The sequence below is a fragment of the Oncorhynchus mykiss genome, chromosome 15, assembly GCF_013265735.2.
Source record: "Oncorhynchus mykiss isolate Arlee chromosome 15, USDA_OmykA_1.1, whole genome shotgun sequence".
Classification (NCBI taxonomy): Eukaryota; Metazoa; Chordata; class Actinopteri; order Salmoniformes; family Salmonidae; genus Oncorhynchus; species Oncorhynchus mykiss.
Window position 1 is genome coordinate 58,520,080 of NC_048579.1, and position 26,384 is coordinate 58,546,463.

At 44.9% G+C, this 26,384-nt stretch overlaps 1 protein-coding gene across 2 annotated transcripts in view; it reads left to right on the forward strand.

Annotated features, from left to right (window-relative positions):
* The window catches only part of LOC110490442 (transmembrane and coiled-coil domain protein 3), a 36,021-nt gene that overhangs the window by 5,763 nt on the left and 3,874 nt on the right, over window positions 1–26,384 (forward strand). The window contains exon 1 of one of the 2 annotated variants that reach the window (XM_021563834.2): window positions 8,795–9,049. The exons of the other annotated variant lie outside the window; for it this stretch is intronic. Coding sequence (XP_021419509.2) covers window positions 8,978–9,049 — 72 coding nt within the window. The 5' untranslated portion in view covers window positions 8,795–8,977. Of the gene's footprint in view, window positions 1–8,794; window positions 9,050–26,384 lie in introns of those variants that run through there. 2 annotated transcript variants of the gene reach the window in all.

Sequence of the window (26,384 nt, forward strand, 5' to 3'; positions counted from 1 at the left end):
ACAGACAGACAGAGACAGACAGAGACAGACAGACAGACAGACAGACAGACAGAGACAGACAGACAGAGACAGACAGAGACAGACAGAGACAGACAGACAGACAGACAGAGACAGACAGAGACAGACAGAGACAGACAGACAGACAGACAGACAGACAGACAGACAGACAGACAGACAGACAGACAGACAGACACAGACAGACAGACAGACAGACAGACAGACAGACAGAGACAGACAGAGACAGACAGACAGACAGACAGACAGACAGACAGACAGACAGAGACAGACAGAGACAGACAGACAGACAGACAGACAGACAGACAGACAGACAGACAGACAGACAGACAGACAGACAGACAGAGACAGACAGAGACAGACAGACAGACAGACAGACAGACAGTCAGACAGACAACACAGTACACACTCATTTCAGACAGAGTAGGTGATTGTTACAATGGGTAGTTCTGGGTTTGACGTGTCTCTATGATCACTGATCTGTACGCTGAAAACCTTTACGGTCGTATGAGAGAGTGTGCTAGGGTGTGTGTGTGTGCATGTGGGGGCATGCTGGCTGACAGCCTAATTGTGTTGAAATTGGCTGTGTGTGGTGAGTGTATAAAGCGAATTTACAAATTTATGAAACTAATTACGTGAAACTGAATGAAAACACTTCATCCCAATAAACCTCCTCTAATCTTGCAATTCAGCAACAACATTAGCTACTTTCATTTAATTGTCTCAGGGTGATACTTTCCACCCATTAATTCCCCTCCTCCTCCCATTATGTCAACAGAAAAGAGAGTTGTATTTGGAACAACCTCTCATATTCCTGTGGGAGGTCTGTTTTAGTGCCAAATCAAAGAAGACTCTAATAACCAGGATAAAGAGTTGGCAGACAGGGCTGTGGTGTAAGAGAGAGGAGAGAGAGAGAGAGGGGAAGAGAGAGAGAGAGGGGAAGAGAGAGAGAGAGGGGAAGAGAGAGAGAGAGAGGAGAGAGAGAGAGAGGGGAAGAGAGAGCGAGAGAAGAACAGACTCATCATTTGTGTGAAATGAAACTAAAAAAGTGCCTCCTTTCTTTCCCTCGCCTCGTGTGATTACGCGTGTTATTCACAGCTGGGTGCTTTCGCTCGCTGACAGGCAGGATGCATCAGTCTGTTATTATCAATCCATCTCCATCTGACAGTGGCTCTGCTCTCTCTCTCTCTCTCCCTCATCTCTCTCTCTATCTCTCTTCTCTCTCTCTCTCCTGCCCCTCTATCTCTCTCTCTCTCTATCTCTCTTCTCTCTCTCTCTCCTGCCCCTCTATCTCTCTCTCTCTATCTCTCTCCTCTCTCGCTCTCTCTCTCCTCTCTCTCTCTCCTCTCTCTCTCCTCTCTCTCTCTCTCTCGCTCTCTCTCTCTAACACCACAGCCCTGTCTGCCAACTCTTTATCCTCTCACAGTTCCCCATCGGTCAATAAACACACTCAGAATAGACCTTCTAACACTAAAAAAGACTAGTTAGGTCAGAATGCCACCGGCTTGATATTCACTCACGTCTAGTGAGTGTGTGGGAGAGTTATATGTGTGTGTGTGTCAGAGCGTGTGTGTGTTTTCTACTCATAGGTATACATGAAAGGGTGTGCCCTGCATCACTTTGGACCCCCACTAAGGGAATGACATATCAAATCTCTTTCTAGAAGCTGCTGGAGCCTCAGTGGCCTATAGGAAACCATAGATCAGAGGTCACCATAGTTAACACAATTAGGTTGAGTGTTTGCGTTCTTAATGGTAACGGTCAATTGCCCTGTCTTTCTATGAACTCTACTATGTTGTTTTCACTCTTATCCTCTCTCTTCCTCGCTGTCTCTATCCCCCCCCCTCTCTCTCTCTCTCTCTCTCTCTGTCTCTCTCTGTCTCTGTTGTCTCTTCCTCGCTCTCTCTGTCTCTCTCTCTCTCTCACCTCTCTCTCTTCCTCTCTCCCCCCCTCTCTCTCTTCCTCTCTCTTTGTCTCTCTCTCTGTCTCTCTCTCTCTGTCTCTCTCTCTGTCTCTCTCTCTCTGTCTCTCTCTATCCCCCCCTCTCTCTCTCTCTCTCTGTCTCTGTCTCTGTTGTCTCTTCCTCGCTCTCTCTCTGTCTCTCTCTCTCTCTCTCACCTCTCTCTCTTCCTCTCTCCCCCCTCTCTCTCTTCCTCTCTCTGTCTCTCTCTCTCTCTCTCACCTCTCTCTCTTCCTCTCTCTCTGTCTCTCTCTCTGTCTCTCTCTCTGTCTCTGTCTCTCTCTCTTTCTCTCTCTCTCTGTCTCTGTCTCTCTCCCCCCTCTCTCTCTCTCTCTCTCTCTCTCTCTCTCCCCGCTCTCTCTTCCTCTCTCCCCCCTCTCTCTCTCTTCCTCTCTCTCTGTCTCCCCACCTCTCTGTCTCCCCCCCCCTCTCTCTCTCTGTCTCTCTCTGTGTCTGTCTCTCTTTCTGTCTCTCTCTCTCTTCCTCTCTCTCTCTATGTCTCTCTCTTTATCTCTGTCTCTGTCTCTCCCCCTCTCTCTCCTTACTCTCCTCTCTCTCTCTGCCTTGTATCTGTAGCAGTCTAAGGCACTGCATCTCAGTGCTAGAGGCATCACTACAGACACCCTGGTTCGATTCCAGGCTGTATCACAACCGGCCATGATTGTTCTTAACTGACTCGCCTAGTTAAATAAAAGTTAAATGAATATACAAACAATTGGTATTATTCTCTCTCTTTATCTGGCGGTTGTATCTGTGTATAATCAGGTATATACGCTGGTAAGACCCTCTTTCTCTCTTTAATGATATTCTGCCACACAGTCCAGTCAGATTTACAGCTGAGGTTGAATATTACCGTCCCCCTCCTACCACCACCCACCTCTACCAGTCACTCCCCCTAGCCCTGTATTCATATGCCCCATTTTCTGCCAGCTGTGCTGGGACAAAAGAGACCGTGGAGATGGGAGGGATTAGTGGCTTGTGGATGGGTCTCTTGGTCCACCATTTCACTCTTGGTCTGAAGGTCTGAATAGAACAGAATAGGAGGAGGGGAGGAGGAGGACAGGGGGCAAGGAGGGGTGTTTTGTTGGGGGCAAGGGGGGGCAGTAAGTCTTTCTCAATAGTGTGATGTCTGGCTGAAAAGGAAAGCTGTTTGGGGGAGGGGGTCCAAGGGGAAAGGAGGGAGAGAGAGAGAGAGGACAAGAGAAGGGTAAGGAGAGAGAGGAGGTAGTTGCTGTCTATTCCACTCCCTGCCTTCTCCTCTCTACAGCCTCTCCATGCTGGTCCCCGCCTGCCATTCAAGTTTAGTACAGTTCTGTTATGACTTATGTAATTTTAGCAACCCAGTGTTGATTCGTTCCCAGCCTGCCCTCTGAGTGCGTTTAATAATGTCTGGCAGTCAGAAAGTAGCCTCTGTTATCACACATGGCTGAGGTATGAGGCCGGCGAGACTGATTGGTTTGTCAGAGAAACCCATCCATAGAAACAGTGGCTGTGTGTGTGTGTGTGTGTGTGTGTGTGTGTGTGTGTGTGTGTGTGTGTGTGTGTGTGTGTGTGTGTGTGTGTGTGAGTGTGTGTGTGTGTGTGTGTGTGTGTGTGTGTGTGTGTGTGTGTGTGTGTGTGTGTGTGTGTGTGTGTGTGTGTGTGTGTGTGTGTGTGTGTGAGTCTAAAATCAGCAGCTCGTATCAGATAGCAGTGGAAAGGAAGCAGTATGAAAGAGAGAGACAGAGTGTAATGTTTACAGTTCATTTTTGTATTGTTTATTTCACTTTTGTTTATTATCTAAACATAAACATATGTTTCCCATGCCAATATAGCCGTTAAATTAAATTGAATTGAGAATGTGAGAGAGAGACAGAGAGAGAGAGAGTGGATTTGGTCATCACAAACTACTTCAACCACACTATCCCAATTACATAGAGACAAGGACCGTGTGTGTGTGTGTGTGTGTGTGTGTGTGTGTGTGTGTGTGTGTGCGTGTGCGTGTGCCTGAGCGTGTGCGTGTGTTCACTCTGTCTCAGTATACTGAATCTTTTCAGAGTACCCGCGTTGCTGCGTCGAGATTAGGGAAGATGTCACACAGACTGTCTGTCACACATGCTCCATACACACACGGGTAAAAACAGGACTGAAACAGAGAATACAGATTCACACTTTGTGTTCCCATATGTGCATATCTGTTCTCCTAATCCGATTACGCTCAGCACATCACCAGTCTGGACAGATAGGCCTTAACACTGCTAGAGGAGCAGCAATGCACTGTGTGTGGGTGTGTGTGTGTGTGACTGAGACCCAGACAGTGTGTGACCTAATCTGGCCCTGGCGTCTCTCTGAGTCACACAGGAAGGAGAAGGGCCAGAGTTCCTCAGAGCAGTCTGTTCCAATGCCTTACCAGGGGGAATCGTCTGTTCGTTTCGATTTCCTTGTTCTTCGTAAGATTATCACACAATCACCCACGCACAAACACAGAGGGCAGCTTTGAGGTCAGTTACGAGCCAATATGATTCTTGTAGAGGCTTCATTAGGATCCCATTAAAACATTCCAGATCTCTACATCAACATTCCATAACTCTACCTAAATGTTCTGTTCAGGAACCATGTGGGAAGGTAGAGGTCAGATTGGGGTGACGTCTGGGACAGAGACAGGAAGTGGCACAGGAAGTGTAGAACGAACACAACGTCAGGGGGAAATGGAACAATGGCAGTCTTTGCGATAAACACCACTCGTACGCGCACACACCAGATGAACTATAGCCCACGGTCTCTCTATGCAAAGTCAATATTAACAAACTGGACAATCTTATCTTTCAGAGTAATTGGATTATCAACTCAAAATAAATGGACTATCAAGCGAGACCACTAGTGCCATTTAGATAAGATGTTGCGGCAAAGGAGAGAGTGTGTATTTATAAAGAGCGAACACACTGCAGGTAGTTCAGCTCTCAGAGGGATGAGACTTCTGTCTGATTAATTAAGAAAGCAGCAGAAAAGGAGAGGGAGAGAGAGAGCGGCGCAAGGAACTAAACAGTGACTTGGTTTTGCAATTGAGACCAGCGTAAAAGCTGTATTAGAGTTCCATGTCTGGAGAACTTCTGATTAGTGCTCTGATCATTGTGAGTTATATGAGCAGACTGTGTGTGTGTGTGTGTGTGTGTGTGTGTGTGTGTGTGCAGCATGCAGCATGCATCGGTGCATGCGTGCATCCGTGTTTGTTCTAAAGCTGTTCCCCCTGGGCACACATGGTGCTCCAAGCCAAATCAATGCAGCCAAACACCAATTTAGACCAAATGAACATTCCATTCCTCATTATAAATCAAACACATTTGAACTAATCAACAGGCCTACATAGGTGATGATGGGATAGAAGTGGATTAGTTAAATGGTCTGAGCAAAGCAGCGAGATCTGTCCCCATTCCCTGTACCCTCTACCTCTCTGACCTTATTTATAATACTACTAATAATAATAATTTGGTGGGGGCTTATATTTGTCCTATTTCATGTACAAGTGTTTATTATACGCGTGTGTGAATTGGAAATGTGTTTTTTGCATATCCTAACTCCCCCTGGGAAACCCTCGGAGAGTGGGGTCATGGCCAGGGTCTGCCAGTGACCCTGGAGCAATTAGGGTTACGTGCCTTGCTCAAGGACACATCGACTGATTTTTTACCTCGTCGGCTCTCGGATTCTAACTAGTCGCTAGGATACCTGCCGCCTCAAGAAGTCTATTTTGTGTTTATAGTACGGAAAAAGATGGAAGCAATATGGTTGAAGCTCCCATAAACCCATTTGAGGACTTGTTGCTTACCTGGTTTCTTCAGATCTGCCAACAGTGAAGGGGCTAGGTGGGGCCAGGCTAGGGGCTGTTTTCAGCCTGTGTTGAGAGTGAGAAGGTAAAGAAGACATGATGACTTCTCTCCTGATGGAATTGTACTGTCTCTGGCTGCAGTATTTCTGACACGCAACATGTAAATAACTTATTAATGATTCACCCCCACCAAATGTATCAACATATTCTCCCTTCTCCAATTGACTCCGTATCTAATGGATGAATTACTCCAGAGCCAGATTCAATCTGATCCCATCTTGACACTCATGCCAACCCTCTCTGTGCCGCTCACGGTGCCCTCTGTGCCGCCCACCATGCCCTCTGTGCCACCCACCGTGCCCTCTGTGCCGCTCACCGTGCCCTCTGCGCCAGGTGATGTTCTCTCCCTCCAAGCTGATTCATTCAGTCTTGGAACGTCTACCTGTCACCGGCCCGGTCGTTATGGCCATTAACGGCTGTGTGACTCTCTCTTTCTATTGGCCACCAGAGGAGCTTTGCTGCAGGAGGGACTGGTGCACTTCACAAACTGGATGGCATCACGAGGAAGGAAAATTATGTGGATATAGTGAAGCAACATCTCAAGACATCAGTCAGGAAGTTAAAGTTTGGTCACAAATGGGTCTTCCAAATGGACAATGACCCCAAGCATACTTCCAAAGTTGTGGAAAAATAGCTTAAGGACAACAAAGTCAAGGTATTGGAGTGGCCATCACAAAGCCCTGACCTCAATCCTATAGAAAATGTGTGGGTAGAACTGAAAAAGCATGTGCTAGCAAGGAGGCACACAAACCTGACTCAGTTACACCAGCTATGTCAGGAGGAATGGGCCAAAATTAACCCAACTTATTGTGGGAAGCTTGTGGAAGGCTACCCGAAACGTTTGACTAAACTTAAACAATTTAAAGGCAATGTTAGCAAATACTAATTGAGTGTATGTAAACTTCTGACTCACTGGGAATGTGATGAAAGAAATAAAAGCTGAAACAAATAATTCTCTCTACTATTATTCTGACATTTCACATTCTTAAAATAAAGTGGTGATCCTAACTTACCTAAGACAGGGAATTTTTACTATGATTAGGAATTGTGAAAAACTGAGTTTAAATGTATTTGGCGAAAGTGTATGTAAACTTCCGACTTCAACTGTATGTGTGTGTTTGTTTACTGATCAGGAATGTTATAGCTGGTTTACCTTGTGAAGGCGACGTGGGGGTCTGAAAGGTGGGAGACTGCATATGAATAAGCTGAGGATTAAATGTCCTGTTCCGTTTATGGACAGTAAAATAACAACAACCTCCTGGGCCTGGGTCACGTGACACAGCTACTGGACTCATCTGCTAGCCAGCAGTACTGTGGGCTGCCAACTGTGTCTTTAAAAATAGATGACACAATAAAAGAGATATCCTTATTGAATTATTTATGTGGACCTTTATCCTTGGAGACAAGGGTGGGATATCCACTACCTCTTCCAAAGGGTGACATGCTTAGGCCAAGGCTACCTCGCTGTAGAAATGCTTTATTTTGATCAGCTGTTTTACCAAGCCGATCTCCGTAGCACACATGCATGCAGTGAAGCACCTACATGGGGCGCTGTTGAGGCTTCTGTGGAAAGATGCGGCAGTCTTGTTATTTACATTTTTTTTACATGGCGGAACACAAGTATATATAAATAATATACAAAGGGGGCTAGGGGGCGGGGCTAGGGGGCGGGGCTAGGGTGTACAATATCACATTACACAAGGACCTTAAGAAACATACATACACTTATAATTCTAACAGCTTTTTTGTTAGTAGAGTATTTAATTGTCATAAAATACAGTTCAATTCATTTTTTTAAGGTAAGAAATGTGGTGTTTTGTTTGTAAATTTACATTTGTGACTATGAAATTTGGCAAAAAGAATAATTCAATTAATTACATAAAATTGTTCAACTTATTTCTATCATAGGTAAAGAATCCAAGCAGTACATCTATCCACAATAGTGTAAAATCTTCATAAATGTGTTCAATTATAAATCTACTGATGTCTTGCCACAGATTCCTTACCTGAATACATTGGCAAAAAAAGATGCAACACCGTTTCTGGGTGGTCATTACAAAAGGTACAATTTGAGTTGATGTTTTTTTTTAAAACTTCTTCATATAGAAGTTGGCAGGATAATATTTATGAATATTGTCCTTAATTTTGTTAACAAGTAGGTATGTGTGTGGCGACATCCAACCTTTTCCCCCACAGATATTATCAATAAAACCGTTCCAATAAGGCATGACATAATACAACATTCTGCTGAAACAAGGTTCGTATCGCTCTGTTGCTGAATGGACCAGAAGAGAAACAAATCTCAAGTCAACAGGTCAACAGGGTTAATGGAAGGTAGGTTCTGAGGGTCAGGTCTTGACGCGTTCCTGAATAATAATGAATAATAATGAATAATAAATGGCATCTAAAACAATTTCAAAATCTTTAGGTGTTACAGGGACCTTGTAAAGTTATAAGAATTCCTTATAACTAAGAAAAAATACCCTCTGCATTTACCAGTTGGCTCGCCAATAGGATATTACTTCGGAACCAATACTCTAAAAACAAAGATGTGCCAGTCACAGACAGGTGCAGCGCGCTGATGACATCAGTTATCAAGGAGGTCATGAGGCGCGGCCACGGTGTCTTGGACTGTGCTAAATGGACATTTCGCACTCGGTGGAAAATGACCCGAACTTCATCGTATCTAGTGCTATATTCATTCGACTTGCCATTAGTAAAATGTTATGTCGTCCCATGGGCAGCAACATATGTATGGGGAGAATGACATTTGATGCCTTCTCTCCATGTCTAGGCTATTTACTATATATTCATATTTCTAATCGTGGATGGTTGTTCATTTCAACATAGGCAACACACTCTCACCTAGCTCAACTCTGGCTAATCATAATTTTGTCGGTTAAATATATAAATGAATTTACCCCCCCTGGAGTAGTGGGAGGAGTCTAGTGGCTTCGCACTCTGTCCTGTGCTTCGGAAGCAGATTACCTCCGGAGACACTGATCACCCCACAACCGTTGTGAGTGACAGTGATGAGTGACAGCTCTCGGAAGGGGACGACGTGAGCACGATGGACAGTTTGTAACTTTGCTTTTGTAGGGGAACGTCAAGTCCACATTCACGGACCAAACTACGGGACTATGCCCAGTGCCGATATCGCTGTGGATAAAAGTTTATCAGAAGTAGAGAGATATAACATCTGCGGCGAAATGGTAAATATGCCTTCCTGGTCACATCGTCTGCGGAATGACAGTGACTTGCTGTAACGTATCTGACTGCGTCTGTAGAGCTAGCCAACATTTGTCACGTTTGATATTCGGTAGTATACTAGCACTTCTTCGTGGCGGTTGTAGTGTACAATATCGGTAATATGTATAATCTATGTTGTTAGCGAGAGTAGCAACAACCAGTTGTCTCTATGCGAATTATCCCAACTAACCGTAGCTAACAAAGTATTTGGGCTATAGTTTATCCGTGACTGAGTCGAGTTCGGAACCGTTCCATCGTGCAGCGCAGTCCCAAGTGTTGGGGCGACTTGATTTGGAAATTATGTGCACCGTATCCATTACATCATGTGAGACGTTGTAGTTAATTGCAACAGGACATGTTTAGGAATCTACTTTAGGAATAATTTCAGATCATTCCATAGTTAGACAGGCTGTTTGTAAATTGTGGTCATTTATTGCTTTAGATTTGTTTTGTATCTAGCCAACACATGTCTAACTGAATGTGTTATTTATACACTCAGTGTTTGTATCTGTTGTTTTGACAGCCAGGTATAAACCGGTTAGTCAAGGATTTGTACTGCTGGGCAGGTGTTTCATTGACTGCAACAGCAGCTCTTTTCACAAAACACAACTTTGCGTGCGACCTCTGTCAAGTGCTCGTCCATGAACACAACAACTGTTGAACAAATTTACGAAGTAGATTCTATTCATTCGGTTCCTTTACCTTAACGGTTTTGTCGGGAGCAAATGTGCAGCCAGATGTTTGTGGTGGACGTGGCCCCTAAACGCTTTGCTTTATACGGTCATTCCCACTCTGTAGTTTGCCACGGTATAGTTGTTTTGTCCCTGGTGTTTGTGTTCATTCTTAACTGTAATGTCGTGGGTGAGATACAGTGACGAGTTATACTTATAGAACAAACAACACTGATAGCTGATCCCCATACCATGACCCATTTAGGGGATAGGCTATGCAAAACTAAATCGAGCTATTTATCCTAGTATACGACAAACCACCCCCTCAATTAATGTGTGAAAATGTAAAGAAGTATATGTAGTCAGGGGTCTAGCTGGTATTCAGCTATATATCCCTTATAGAGGGTAGGCATAGGGGAAAGGGTGCAGCTTTTGTGAGGGAGAGTCAAGGGGAAGGCAGGGGGATGGCACTGGCATATTCCACATATTCTATCTGACAGTGGAAACCCTTGGTCGGTAACGGCTACTGGAGTGGAAAGGAGCGTTTGGGGGCTCTCGCCAGCCATCCATACGTTAATTTGCGTGGCTGGTGAGTGGCGGCTTGTCCGTGAGTCAACCGGGACGGGATAACCCTGGCTGGAACAGACTACGGAGCAGGGAGAGGAGATGCTGAGAGACAGAACATACTCTTTTCACCCTCCCTACTACACATGCCCCATATTTTCATTACAGGATAGTTGTTTTGCAGTTAGAAGGAAAGTGGCCTAGATTTAACATCCGCATATAGCATTTACATTATGGAAGACAAATCCATATGTTGTTGTTATCACTGGTGCTGATGACAACACACACACACACACACACACACACACACACACACGCTGTAGCCAGCAGCACTCGTCAGTGTGTGTCCATTTGGCATCTGTCATATAAAAACGGTGCCCCTCTCCTCTCTGCCCTGCCACCATCCCCACTCATTTATATTTAACTACACACACTGACTGAAGCTGGCACATTTCACTGAATAAAAATTGATTTCAGAGAGCGAAAGCTTTCAAACCCTTTACATCAACAGAGATGCTAGAATTGTAATCTGACAAACAGGCAAACTGACAGAGAGATAGACATGCAGACATTGTGATCGATGGAGGGTGTTATTAAGGTTGAATGTTATTTATTAATTAGTGCCTCGCTATTTATTCATTAGTGCCTTGCTAGTCTTTCCATCTTAAGTACTGAATACACAAAGGTCAGCTCCACCCTGTGTGTGTGTGTGTGTGTGTGTGTGTGTGTATGGTGTAGTGTCGCATAGTGTGTGTGTGGTGTAGTGTCGCATAGTGTGTGTGTGGTGAAGTGTTGCATAGTGTGTGTGTATGGTGAAGTGTTGCATAGTGTGTGTGTGTATATGTATGTAGTGTGTATATATATGTAGTATAGTGCCGCATGTGTGCCTAATCTATCAAGTTTATGGGGAGAATATGCTGTTTCTGTCTTTTCTCCTCTGTTTAACTAGAGAAGGTTTTCCTGCCTTGCTGAGAAAGAGAGGGAGACTCGTAGAAAGAGCGAAGAAGGGATGGGTTGTCTTTTCCTTTCACAACTCCCTGGAAGTCTGCCCTTGGGCAGAGTAAGTTTCTTAAGGCTGTGTTTTTCCCAGCCTGCTCCACTCAAGTACAGACTGGACTTTTACTGCCTGAGGTCTTATTCCAACGAGACACAGGAATAAAAATAATGTACGGATGGGTTGTGTGTGTGTGGTATGCATGTATGTGTGTGAGTGAGCGAGTGTGTTTGCGTGTTTGTTTGTGTGTTTGTTTGTGTGTGTGTGTTGCTGAGCTGTTTTTGGCAGTGTAGTAACAGGCCATTAAATAGTGTGTTGTGAGCGCAATTTACTGTGGCCCCGGGGCCAGTGCATCGGAGAGAGAAGTGGCTGATGGCACATTCCAAAGGCGTTAATGGCCGCTTGGTCATCAGAAAAGAGGGAATATCAAGCTAGTCGGATTGACTACTTTCTGGTATCTTTTTCTATGGTGCCAAAAGTGAGAAAACGATGGATTGAGGATATATTGGAGATAACAGCCAGCTATTAGAAATACTTAAACTATCAGAATGCAGGGAAACCAGGCATCATCTTTATAGCAGATTTTAAGAAAGCCTTCAATAAAAGTATGACTTGAATGTATTTCTAAGTGCCTGGATTATTTCAACTTTAGAGAATCTCTTGTAAAATGTATAAAAGTAATGTATAACATTCCTTTATGTAACATTATAAATAATGGTTATTTCTCTGAAAATGTTTTTGTTGTCAGGAGGTGTAAAACAGGGTTGCCCTCTTTCACCATACTTGTTTGCTATGGCCATTGAATTGTTAATTATAAAAATCAGATCCAATGATAAAAGTAATGGGTTAAAAATTAATGGATTAGAAACAAAGGTATCATATGCTGATGATTCAAGTTTCAATCTTCAACCCTGAACAGTCTTATTGAGGACCTGGATAATGTCTCCAGTTTATCTGATTTAAAACCCAACTACTAAGTGTACTATATTACGGATTGGGTCTCTAAAAGTCACAAATTTATAAATTGCGATGTGGTCTCCCAATTACTTGATGGTGCTGTTGATGTGCTTGGGGTATACATTACAGGAAAGTTTAATGATCTTGCAACTGTCAATTTTGATAGAAAACAGATAGGACCTTGAAACCGTGGAAAGGGAAACACCTGTCAGTCTATGGGAAATTACACTGATTCATTCTCTAGTGATATCACAGTTGACACAGCTATTCATGGCTCTACCAACTCCAGGATAATGCTTTTTCAAGTTATATGAGCAAAACATTTCATTTAATTTAGAATGGAAAAACAAGTTAAAGTTAAACCGGTATATTTATATAATGAATATGAGTTTGGATGGCTACAATGATTAAATATCAAGGCATTAAACTTCTCTCTTAAAGATTTTATTATACGGAAACAATATCTAAATCCAAACAGGGTTTTCCAGTAAGCTGCTAAAAGAGGCACATCCAATGTTTAAAAGGGGTCTCTGTGCTGTTATACAGATTAAAACTCAATTTCCGATGGATTGACAATGGAACCGTGTTTAAAGTATCTTTTATTTTTAAATGAAGTTATACAGAGTTGGCTACAATTCTAATTTTATCCTCCAGAAGAGGCAGAATATATATTACAGCAAATAATATGGCTAAACTCCAATGTACTGATGGAGGATGAACCAATTTTCTTGGAGAGAATGTTTAAGGAAGGTACCCTGTTTATGAATGACATTGTAAACAACGACGGTAGAATTATGTCATACAACAAATGAATCCAGGTGAATGGAGATGTCTGCTCAATACAAAATTATAACCAACTCATCACAGCTCTGCCACAAAAACTGGAAGAGGAAATTACTTAAAAGAGAAAGGAATTAATTATACTGAACACAAATATAAATCCAACAATTTCTACAATTTTTACTGAGTTACAGTTCATATAAGGAAATAAGTCAATTTAAATAAACGAATTGGGCCCAAATTTATGGATTTTACATGACTGGGCAGGGGTGCAGCCATGAGTGGGCCAGGGAAGATAGGCCCATCCACTTGGGAGCCAGGCCCACCCACCAGGGAGCCAGGCCCAGCCAATCATAATGAGTTTTTCCCCACAAAAGCTTTTTTTTACAGACAGAAATACTCCTCAGTTTCATCAGCTGTCGAGGTGGCTGGTCTCAGACGATCCCGCAGGTGAAGAAGCTGGATGTGGAGGTCCTGGGCTGGTGTGGTTACACGTGGTCTGCTGTTGTGAGGCCGGTTGGACGTACTGCCAATTTCTCTAAAATGCCATTGGGAGGCGGCTTATGTTTAGAGAAATTAACATTCAATTCTCTGGCAACAGCTCTGATGGACATTCCTACAGTCAGCATGCCAATTGCATTCTCCCTCAACTTGAGACATCTGTGGCATTGTGTTGTGGAGAAATGCTCACTAACAGGGATGTAAACAAATTTGTGCACAACATTTGAGAGAAATTAGCTTTTTGTGCGTATGGCCATTTTCTGGGATCTTTAACTTCTACTCATGAAACATGGGACCAACACTTTACATGTTACGTTTATATTTTTGTTCAGTATAATTTGTCTGCCACTAATCAAAAAATCCTAAATGGCTTAAGAATGCTAATATAAATCGTGAAATGTATCAGTTTCACAGTCAAGAGGGTTGACAACTATGCCACATAAAATTCAAGATAGTTGGGAACAGATTTCCGATGTCCCAATACCATGGCATCGGGATTATGAACTGATAGTTCTTTTCAATTTAAGCTATTATATTAAATTCTCGCTACAAACAGAATGCTCGGTATATGGGGTATTCAACAGTCAGACCGGTGCAGACTCTGCCATGCGGAAACAGAATTAGTAGAGCATCTCTCTTGGTACTGTCCATCGTTGGCTTGTTTTTGGAGTCGGGTCCAGGAATAGTTGTTATGCCATAATGTCAGGGTGCTGCTGTCAGTCAATAGGAAATAATATCGTGCTCTTGGGTAAAATGTACATTTATGGGGCAATTTCAGCAGAAAGGTTGCAGGTGGGGAGGTTCAAGTCCCTAGTGAGACACCATGGGATAATGATGGGGAGGTTCCTAGTGAGACACCATGTGATAATGATGGGGAGGTTCCTAGTGAGACACCATGGGATAATGCTGGGGAGATTCCTAGTGAGACACCATGGAAGAATGATGGGGAGATTCCTAGTGAGACAACATGGGAGAATGATGGGGAGGTCCCTGGTGAGACAACATGGGAGAATGATGGGGAGGTTCCTAGTGAGACACCATGGGAGAATGATGGGGAGGTCCCTGGTGAGACACCATGGTAGAATGATGGGGAGGTTCCTAGTGAGCCACCATGGGAGAATGATGGGGAGGTTCCTAGTGAGCCACCATGGGAGAATGATGGGGAGGTTTCTAGTGAGAGACCGTGGGAGAATGATGGGGAGGTTTCTAGTGAGAGACCGTGGGAGAATGATGGGGAGGTTCCTAGTGAGAGACCATGGGAGAATGATGGGGAGGTTCCTAGTGAGACAACATGGGAGAATGATGGGGAGGTTCCTAGTGAGACAACATGGGAGAATGATGGGGAGGTTCCTAGTGAGAGACCGTGGGAGAATGATGGGGAGGTTCCTAGTGAGACAACATGGGAGAATGATGGGGAGGTTTCTAGTGAGAGACCGTGGGAGAATGATGGGGAGGTTCCTAGTGAGACAACATGGGAGAATGATGGGGAGGTTCAAGTCCCTAGTGAGACACCATGGGAGAATGATGGAGAGGTTCCTAGTGAGAGACCATGGGAGAATGATGGGGAGGTTCCTAGTGAGACAACATGGGAGAATGATGGGGAGGTTCCTGGTGAGACAACATGGGAGAATGATGGGGAGGTTCCTAGTGAGACAACATGGGAGAATGATGGGGAGGTTCCTAGTGAGACAACATGGGAGAATGATGGGGAGATTCCTAGTGAGAGACCATGGGAGAATGATGGGGAGGTTCCTAGTGAGACACCATGGGAGAATGATGGGGAGGTTCCTAGTGAGAGACCATGGGAGAATGATGGGGAGGTTCCTAGTGAGACACCATGGGAGAATGATGGGGAGGTTCCTAGTGAGACAACATGGGAGAATGGAGGGATGCATTAGAAGAGGAAATGGTAGAATGGTGATTTACTGGGAGAGATGGGTTGATCTGTGGCTGTCTGAAGGTGGAATTGATTGGAATAATTTTATACACAAATGTACAGTATAAAAGGTCCTCCAATCAGGGGTGGGGATGGGATTATTGGATGTTTTGTGTTTCACTATTTATGTTTTGTGTTTTGGTTTCATGCTGTGAGAGATGTGTGTTGTTCCTGGTGGTTATGAGCGGGGCCTTGCCGGCATCTCGGGGCGGGTGGGGGCGAGCGCAACCACTAACCAGAACGCCCACGTTAGTATTGTTGTTGTTTTAAAGAAAAATAAAATTTGATAAAAAAACAAAAAAAACTGTCCTCTCAGACCAAATATAAAAACAATCAGGGCAATAGTTCTACAATAGGTGATTAAATGAGCCATCCTTAAGGGAACAAGCGCTTGAGTTCTCATTTAATGTTGCAGTTGTTTCCCAGGGCATCATGCTACACAGACACTGTTTCAGTCTGGATGCATACAGTATTAATGTCTACAATGAGCCTGCCTTATCTGACCACCTCAATCAGAGAGCCCACATACCTCATACTACTGTCCAATCACCACAAATGACTGAAATTAGCTCGGTCTTACCTCTGTGAGAGAAAGGAAGGGCGAAGGAGGGAGAGGGGTAGAGAGAGGGTGGGAGGAAGAGGGGTAGAGAGAGAGAGGGTGGGAGGGAGAGGAAAGGCCTCAATGTATTGAATTATGGGTCCCTAGTCTCTGAGACGCTCCATTGGCCATTATGGTGAGGGGTAGCCTAGCAGCTGTCATTCCCTTCTGTTGTCAGGGCAACCACAGGAGTCTCACCCCTTCCCCCCCAATCGTATCCAAGCTTTGCCGCTGATATCTCTTTCTATGCTCCCCATTCTCTCCCTCTCCCCTTCTCTCCTCTCTCTCTGATGTCTCTGTGCATGAATGATGCTCAAAGGCATTTATTCACTTTGGGGGTGTTGCTCTAAAGCTTCTCTCTCCCTCTCTTTATCCTGTCTCTGCAAGATCAACTGTTCTGCCTCTCTCCCTCTCTCTTTATCCTGTCTCTGCAAGATCAACTGTTCTGTCTCTCTCTCTCCCTCTCTCTTTACGCTGTCTCTGCATGATCAATTGTTCTGTCTCTCTCTCTCTCCCTCTCTCTTTGTCCTGTCTCTGTGACATCAACTGTTCTGTCTGTCTCTGTCTGTCAGTCTGTCTGTATCTGTCTCTGTCTGTCTGTCTGTGTACCGTATTCATGGACTCGCCCTGAGTTGGGTGAGTTGGTGGGTAGGATATGGGTTATCCATGGTGTTTGGGCTAGGAACTCTGGGAATGAGGACAGAGTTATAGCCATCGACGAGAGAGCGAGAGTCCTCAGGCAGAGTGGCGTGTTGGAGGAAGAAGAGATGAAGAGGGAATCTAGTCAGAGCAAACAGGGGTTTGATTTAATACACTAAAGTAGCTACTAGCTAGACTTGGCTGAAGCTGTACATATCTGGACCAGGTTGGCAGAATCTTTTTAGGTATTTCTCTCTATCCCTCTATCTTCCCTTCTCTGTGGATCTCTGTCTATGTGTGTGTGTTGTTAGATTAGTGATTGAGCGTGAGCTAAGCCTACAGTGGACAAACACGCACTAACAAACCAACAGAGATGCCGGGTATAGTGAGTAACACAGCCTCGGATTAACACACACATACGCACTCACTCATCAAAAGGATTTTCTGTATCACCGAACTGTCTTTACATATTATAACACAGGCTCAGAGCTGACTGGATCTTTTTAATCAGTGATTATAAAACCAATCTCTACCTGTAGAAGCTTATGTGATGATGCAAATTATTGCCGGCCATAATATCGAGTCAAGTAATGGCCATACAGCCCAGCTGTCCTCCCCTCAGCTGCCCCCTCCCCTGTGATTTACACTCACAGGAATACAGCTGGTTCATATCAGCGAGCTACTTCCACTAGATTAGTGTGAAATCTACTGTACCTACAAACACATTCAGTGCTATTCAGTTACTGTACCATACACATACACACAGCAAAGCTCACAGATTGAGTTGACTAGATCAGTGTAGATTACGTAACACACAGGGGAGTGGTGTGTGTGTGTGTGTGTGTGTGTGTGTGTTAACGAGAGCAAGCTAGATCAATTATCTGCCCATTGGTTACACTGACACATTTGCACATGTGGACGCCAAGTCGGTAAACTGCTTTCCTAAGAGCTCTGACACGTGTGTGTGTGTGTGTCCTGTGCCTGCCATGTGCTGCGCAGTACGATGTGTTCGTCATCAGAACTCCAAAGATGGACAGTCTGTGTTGTGTGAGTGCATCCATGAATCCACGTAAGTCCACCGAATCTGTTACCTTTTCATCTGAACTATCTGTTGCGATCGGGAGAGTGGGCCATCAGTTATTGTTTATAGTTATTACTGCAGAGCGCGCGGTTTGGAGCGCACGCTTCAGACCTATTGTTTAATCTAAATGGTCAATGATCACGGCCCTACAGATAGATCATCACAGGTCAATCATGCCATCGATATATGGTTAATATGTAATGAAATTACATGTACACATGAAGACAAACTTGAAAGGGTGAAATATGAAACGTCATTGTTTGCTGAACTGATCCATTCTGATATCAAACTGATGGGGATTATAGATTGAATAACCGATCACTGATTTAATTATTTGTATTAGTCTTCTCATGAATATTATGACTCAAGGATGATTCCTATTGACCTCTTAATGAACTGAATTGCTGAATCACCTAATTATGTTAATAATGAATGAATGATTGTTATGATTTGATTATGAATTTGATTGGATACATGTTATTTATTTCCTTTGTGATGCACCACAGACTACCCAGTAAATATACCACTTTATGGTTAAAGGATTTCCTGCCTCAGTCCATTCCTCTGTCACCTGACCCGTGACCACCCGTTCACCTTCACTGCCAGTCATCCTACCTGTCCAGCTACTCACACAGATTCCACTAATCTTTCAGGCGTACAGAGGCCCATTATCAGCAACCATCACTCCTGTGTTCCAATGGCACGTTGTGTTAGCTAATCCAAGTTTATCATTTTAAAAGGCTAATTGATCATTAGAAAACCCTTTTGCAATTATGTTAGCACAGCTGAAACTGTTGTTTTGATTAAAGAAGCAAAAACACTGGCCTTCTTTAGACTAGTTGAGTATCTGGAGCATCAGCACTTGTTGGTTCGATTACATTTGTGGGTTCGATTGCAGTCTCAAAGTGGCCGAAAACAAAGACCTTTCTTCTGAAACTCGTCATTCTATTCTTGTTCTGAGAAATGAAGGTGAGAAATTGTCAAGAAAGATGCTGGCCTTCTAGGCAGAGCTGCAAAGAAAAAATACATATCTCAGACTGGGCAATAAAAAGAAAAGATTAGATGGGCAAAAGAACACAGACACTGGACAGAGGAACTCTGCCTAGAAGGCCAGCATCCTGGAGTCGCCTCTTCACTGTTGACGTTGAGACTGGTGTTTTGCGGGTACTATTTAAGGAAGCTACATTACAACAGGATTCACTGTTACACTTCAACTCTTCTCCTACTCTCTTTCTATCTATCCCTCTTCTCTCTTTCTTTAGGCCTAAATCAATACGATTACATGGTTACACTTGTTCAACTCTTCTCCTACTCTATCCACCCTTCTTCTTTCTCTTTTTATAGCCATCCCTCTCTCACCTCTCTCCATCTCTTTATCCTCACCCACCTCCCTCTCCATCTCTATGTGCTCATCTTTTTCTTTCTATCCTCTTCTCTCTCCATCTAAAAGAGTGTGTTTTGTTGAGGGTGGTGGCTGCTGGGTAATCTTGGTTCTGGAAAAAAATAGATTAAATGTCAGATGACAGAAAGGAGAGGATTACATCTTTTCAGGCTTTTCTGGTGAAGAGTTCCTGCCACCCCTCCCTCCCCGATGTCTGTGGACTGTGTAGCCTTATTTATCCGCCAGAGTTTTAATTAGTGCGTGTGTATATTGTTCTCTGGGTGACTGTCTAGTCATAGTAGAGCTCTCCATTTTGTAAATTGATGTTAAAGGTCCTTCTCAATATCAATCAACTCATTTCTGGGTAACAATTAAATACCTTACTGTGATTGTTTTCAATTAAAATTGCCCCCAAATAATTTGTGGGGAGGGGAAAACTAGCTTTTATTGGCAGAAAGGTTTGGAATTCTCTTTCTTATTAGTTTATTAACTAAGGCCAAAACTCCATCCCACCAAAACAGGTTGAAATATATATTTTTAAACAGCTCTTACACTAAAAGGACATTAACATAATTTTCACAGTATTATTCCAACCTCATAGTTTGGAGATAAATATAAAATAGGAAAATCTAGTTTTTGACCGCACTGGGCCCTTAACAGTCTATTGATTTTTCTAGGATGGATCTCTCTCTTTTTTTCACCTCCTCTCTCGCGTACTCTCTCTCTCTCTCTGTTACATGACATTCTCTCCATCTCCCTCCATCTGAGTGCTGACACAGTCCTTGGCATGGCTTTGGGGACTCTACCCTCTTTACGTCTCTATACGAGTGTGTGTTAATGTACTTGGCCCTTAGCAGTGAGATATTGAGGGCTGTGCTCTACTTGCTTGGGGCCTGGTAAACCACCCTAAATTAATTAGAGACACACACTCCTCTCCGGGATGTGTCCAAGTTGGTGCTATTGAGACCTCTGGGGCTGATGTGCTCCACTGCAGGCCCGCTAAAGGCTCATCATTTATCTGTACACTTAACAAGACAGAGAAACTGGAGGAGTTTGTTATCTCTAGCTTAGAAATTGGCTTTCATACTTTGATCTCTATTTCTCACGGTCTCTCTCGTTCTCTTTCATGTTTAGTTTTTTTCATGTTTTCTTGTTTCTTTTCTTGTTTTCTTTCTGGTTCTCTTTTTTGTTTTGTTTCTTGTTTTCTTCCTCATTCTTTCTGCTGGAACATTGTCAAAGAAAGTGTGCTTCCCAGGAGGGATGACTCCCTGACACACGGTCACACACACACGTCCTAACCCTCTGTCACGTCAGTGTTTAGCCGGTTATATGGAAATACAAGTGGTGATTCTCTCCACTCATACACAGGGAAGTGGGCAAGAGAAGAGCAGCTCAGTGTAGCATAAATACCATAAACACTCTTCCATCATATGGTACAGTCTGTGGATATCCTGTCCTGTGTTACCTGCATTCACTATGTGTGTTTAGTGTATGCACTGCAGGTCAGGGCATGTAGCAGTAACCCAGGTATGTTTAACTACTGGAGCCCAGCCCAGGGGTTGACCTGATTTACTAGTACGTGTGAGTGAGTGCTCGTTGAGTGTAAAACCAAAGGTAAAGTTGCTGCAGGACCATAAATGTAATTAGAATTCCTTTGTCTTTGACATTTGCCTAAAGTCTGATAAGAGCAGGACTCTGGGCGTTTTCTATGGTGCCGTGCAGGACACACACACACACACACACACATAGAGTGAGAGAGAGAGAGTGTTTCTCCCTGAAGTGTGTGTGTGTGGGGGGGGGGTTCTCCCTGAAGTGTGTGCTGATTTGCAGACCGCAGAGCGAATCAGTTTGGTTGGGTCTGGGATCTGGTCAAAACCGGTTCTGCTCAAATCAACTCATCAACTTCATACTAAACTGGATTATTCTATTCAGATATACGCTTGGGGGCGTGGTTACAAACTCAGGCCAGCAACCAACTGAATATTTCCCTGTCCCTAAATTGTTATTTAATCATACCAGGCGAGTCTGTGGCATTGCTTGACTTGGACTGAAATAGGTTCCGATGCTAATTTTGTGTGCCGGTACTGTTTATATTTAGGCGCAGGAGCTCCATAGTACTTTTTCACTAATATTCTATAAGAGGAACACGAGCTCAAGCAGTAAAACATTTTAAAGTAGCGGTACTTAGCTCCGCTGAGCTCCTGTCCAAGTCGAGCATCGGTCTGGGGACCTCTTTTCATTCACAATGCTAGCCAGGCTAAGAGGCAGCACAGCAGGCAGAACCGTTCAAAACAATCACCAGACAAACAGTAGGCTAGTAGACAGTGGAGTTAGAACAGGCGTGGGTGGGAAGTGGGAGCAGAGGAGAGGAAGACTAGTAGCCCAGAGGGGGATAAATACACGACAGGAATCAATGATTTATATATACACCCAACCAGAACAATCACCAGACAGACAGTCTCGGACATCAAAACATTTAAAAGTCCTATTTTTCAGGTCTTTGTGGTAGCGCTGTAGCAGATGGAGGGAGCAGTGTTCTGAACTTAACTGCTGAATGGTTGATATATTGTTATACAGGGTGAGTAGGTATGCAACACATTTATTCTGTGCTTTGATTTGCAAGGCCATGGGTTGACAGAATGATGCAGTGAGCCTGGCCTCTCCAGTGTTTGAGGAGGCTGTGCTATAAACGCTGAACACTGTGGAGTGTATAAACCCTGTCTGGCCCTGCAGTCCACAGACAACCCCTATACCCATAGCAGTCCATTAGCACTTCATGTAGATTGGAAAGAGTTGGGAAGTTCTGCTATACACTACAGTAAGCAATATGGTAATATCTCCACCGTGCCCTCTGATCTGCTATGTGGAATTCTCAGTGTCAGATTCAAGTATGGATACTGTAGGTGGCTGGTGGGCTGGTTGTGTATGAACCAGAGGTGTGGTACCGCAACAGTGTTACTGTCAAGGCTGTGGGTAACTGGTGAAAGGAGGCAGGTGCAGGAGAGCTGAGATGCGTGGACAAGGTATTTAATTCAAGAAAACACCAGTATAAACACAATACTATGGTGCTGGAAAAATACTGGTACCATGAAATAAACGGGCTTAATAACAAAACCCGGCAGTAATAATCCCAGCCGTCAGATACAGCCTTACAATAAAACAAACACAAACATGGGGGGAAACCAGAGGGTTGAATAATAAGCATTTAATGGGGGAATTGAAACCAGGTTTGTAAAAAAAAACAAAGACAAAACAAATGGAAAATGAAAAGTGGATCGGTGATGGCTAGAAGGCCGATGACGCCGAACGGCGCTCGAACAAGGAGAGGGACCGACTCCGGCGGAAGTCGTGACAGTTACTTAACTCAGAGTACCTGTGATGTCGTAGATCGTAGTGATTAGGCTGTCGGGTAATGCTGTAGTAGAATGGCTGGCGGGGTCATGACGGGTCCACTGTGAGGTCAGTTCCTGTGAGCGACGGCTCGGGGGTAGTTTTTAACATCTCATCTCTTTACTAAATCTGTTTATTTGAATCCCACCAATCTCATTGTGACTTTCTCTCTCTCACACTCTCTCACACACACACACACACACACACACACACGTAGGGTAGCCCAGTCTGATGTGGGTCAGAATGGATAGCCTATTCATCTTAGAGTGGTGTGTGAATATTCATTTCTATGGGAACAAAATAGATTTGAATGCAGAATGGTTGATGTATGATTTGATGTTGAAAGTCCTATCTGGGTTAGATCAGACAGGCTATAGGCTGTAACCCACATAATACAAACAGGTCAAGACGGCCCCTCCTCTCATCCACTGACTCTCACCCTGTCTTTCTTTGCAACTCTCCATCCATCTCTACTTTTATTCAATCATCAGCTCATTCAGACACACATTTTGTTGTGTTACAAGTTGAGATAACAATAGATTTAATTGTCATTTTTTTTGTCAACGACCTACACAAAATTGCTGGCGTGGAATCGCCCTTCTACTGATAGGACAGATCCATGCTAGCTAGGGCTTATTAAATGGGTTTGACAGCCTACGTCCTATTACCACCTCTTGGTCATGAATTTCACACCAACTGAAGCCTCTTTTAGAACGGTTTATCTCCAGACAATTGCTTTGTTTCTGGCTTTTCTTCTGTTCTGATTTGTACGTTTTTATGACAAAATCCAGTACATTGATGCTCAGCTGAGGTCATACTGTGATTTCCTGTACTGAGACGTTGTTCAGGTGTGTGTGTGTGACTGTGTGTGTGTGTGTGACTGTGGGGAAACACGCTGAGCTGAGCAGCTCTAGCCTACATAGAACACACAACACTACAACTAACAAATATCTCTCCCAGGCAGTGTGTCTGCCTCATCATGGGTTGTTGTTACAGTGTGTCTGCCTCATCATGGGTTGTTGTTACAGTGTGTCTGCCTCATCATGGGTTGTTGTTACAGTGTGTCTGCCTCATCATGGGTTGTTGTTACAGTGTGTCTGCCTCATCATGGGTTGTTGTTACAGTGTGTCTGCCTCATCATGGGTTGTTGTTACAGTGTGTCTGCCTCATCATGGGTTGTTGTGTTGCAGTGTGTCTGCCTCATCATGGGTTGTTGTGTTACAGTGTGTGTGTCTGCCTCATCATGGGTTGTTGTGTGTCTGCCTCATGGGTTGTTGTGTTGCAGTGTGTCTGCCTCATCATGGGTTGTTGTGTTGCAGTGTGTCTGCCTGCCTCATGTGAAATTGTAGTCTGACTGGCTTTAATACCAGCCCGGTTTAGAGGATAAATACTGACCTTAGTTTAGCATTGACCCGGGGACAGTCAACACATCCCATATGTACATTTGTGGCATATGGTTGTGTTATGTGGTGTCTGTGTCTGTTCTCTTTCTCAGACTGTATGTGTTTGGAATACTGACTATGAGACTCCAAAAAAATGTTAGTTACCATACTTGAATCCCCCCATCTTCCAGATTAGATGAGGTGGGCAGGATGTGGTGTGTACTGTGTCTGTGTGTGATAGATGGGACAGACAACATGTCAGTGCTTGCTGTTCCTCATCCCTCGGGCTTGTTGGGGGTCATGTAAGGGTCAGCTAATTCTCTGGCCATGCTGACTCGATAATGTGTTTGTGCGTGTAGGTTCTGACCCAGGCAGAATAGCCTGTTTACTGACTGGTGGGGCCATCTGTGTGCTGGGCCTGAGTGGTCCAGGATAGTGTTTGTCTGGGGTTGGAGACCTAGTTAACTGGCACTCAGAGAGAGTGGGAAATGAGCTGAGCTTACACCACGAGATAGAGAGGGGTGGGGAATCTGAGGATAGAGAGGGGTGGGGAATCTGAGGATGGAGAGAGGGAGAGGGGAATCTGAGGATGAAGAGGGGAGAGGGGAATCTGAGGATGGAGAGGAGAGAGGGGTGGGGAATCTGAGGAGAGAGAGAGAGAAGGAGGGGTGGGGAATCTGAGGATGGAGAGGAGAGAGGGGTGGGGAATCTGAGGAGAGAGAGAGAAGGAGGGGTGGGGAATATGAGGATGGAGAGGAGCGAGGGAGAGGGAGAGGGGAATCTGAGGAGAGAGGAGGGGTGGGGAATCTGAGGATGAAGAGGAGAGAGGGAGAGGGGAATCTGAGGAGAGAGGAGGAAGGGTGAGGAATCTGAGGATGAAGAGGAGAGAGGGAGAGGGGAATCTGAGGATGGAGAGGAGAGAGGGAGAGGGGAATCTGAGGATGGAGAGGAGAGAGGGAGAGCGGAATCTGAGGATGGAGAGGAGAGCGGAATCTGAGGATGGAGAGAGGGAGAGGGGAATCTGAGGATGGAGAGAGGGGTGGGGAATCTGAGGATGAAGAGGAGAGAGGGGTGGGGAATCTGATGATGGAGAGGAGAGAGGGGTGGGGAATCTGAGGATGGAGAGGAGCGAGGGAGAGGGGAATCTGAGGAGAGAGAAGGAGGGGTGGGGAATCTGAGGATGAAGAGGAGAGAGGGAGAGGGGAATCTGAGGAGAGAGGAGGAGGGGTGAGGAATCTGAGGATGAAGAGGAGAGAGGGAGAGGGGAATCTGAGGATGGAGAGGAGAGAGGGAGAGCGGAATCTGAGGATGGAGAGGAGAGCGGAATCTGAGGATGGAGAGGAGAGAGGGGTGGGGAATCTGAGGATGGAGAGGAGAAAGGGGTGGGGAATCTGAGGATGGAGAAGAGGGAGTGGGGAATCTGAGGATGGAGAGGAGAGAGAGGGAGAGGGGAATCTGAGGATGGAGAGGAGAGGGGAATCTGAGGATGGAGAGGAGAGGGGAATCTGAGGATGAAGAGGAGAGAGGGGTGGGGAATCTGAGGATGGAGAGGAGAGAGAGGGAGACTGTGTGTGTGTGTGTGTGTGTGTGTGTGTGTGTGTGTGTGTGAGAGAGAGTGGTGGGAAATGAGCTGAGCTTACACCACGAGATAGAGAGGGGTGGGGAATCTGAGGATGGAGAGGAGAGAGGGGTGGGGAATCTGAGGATGGAGAGAGGGAGAGGGGAATCTGAGGATGGAGAGAGGGAGAGGGGAATCTGAGGATGAAGAGGGGAGAGGGGAATCTGAGGATGGAGAGGAGAGAGGGGTGGGGAATCTGAGGAGAGAGAGAGAGAAGGAGGGGTGGGGAATCTGAGGATGGAGAGGAGAGAGGGGTGGGGAATCTGAGGAGAGAGAGAGAAGGAGGGGTGGGGAATATGAGGATGAAGAGGAGAGAGGGAGAGGGGAATCTGAGGAGAGAGGAGGAGGGGTGAGGAATCTGAGGATGAAGAGGAGAGAGGGAGAGGGGAATCTGAGGATGGAGAGGAGAGAGGGAGAGCGGAATCTGAGGATGGAGAGGAGAGCGGAATCTGAGGATGGAGAGGAGAGAGGGGTGGGGAATCTGAGGATGGAGAGGAGAAAGGGGTGGGGAATCTGAGGATGGAGAAGAGGGAGTGGGGAATCTGAGGATGGAGAGGAGAGAGAGGGAGAGGGGAATCTGAGGATGGAGAGGAGAGGGGAATCTGAGGATGGAGAGGAGAGGGGAATCTGAGGATGGAGAGGAGAGGGGAATCTGAGGATGAAGAGGAGAGGGGAATCTGAGGATGAAGAGGAGAGGGGAATCTGAGGATGAAGAGGAGAGAGGGGTGGGGAATCTGAGGATGGAGAGGAGAGAGAGGGAGACTGTGTGTGTGTGTGTGTGTGTGTGTGTGAGAGAGAGTGGTGCG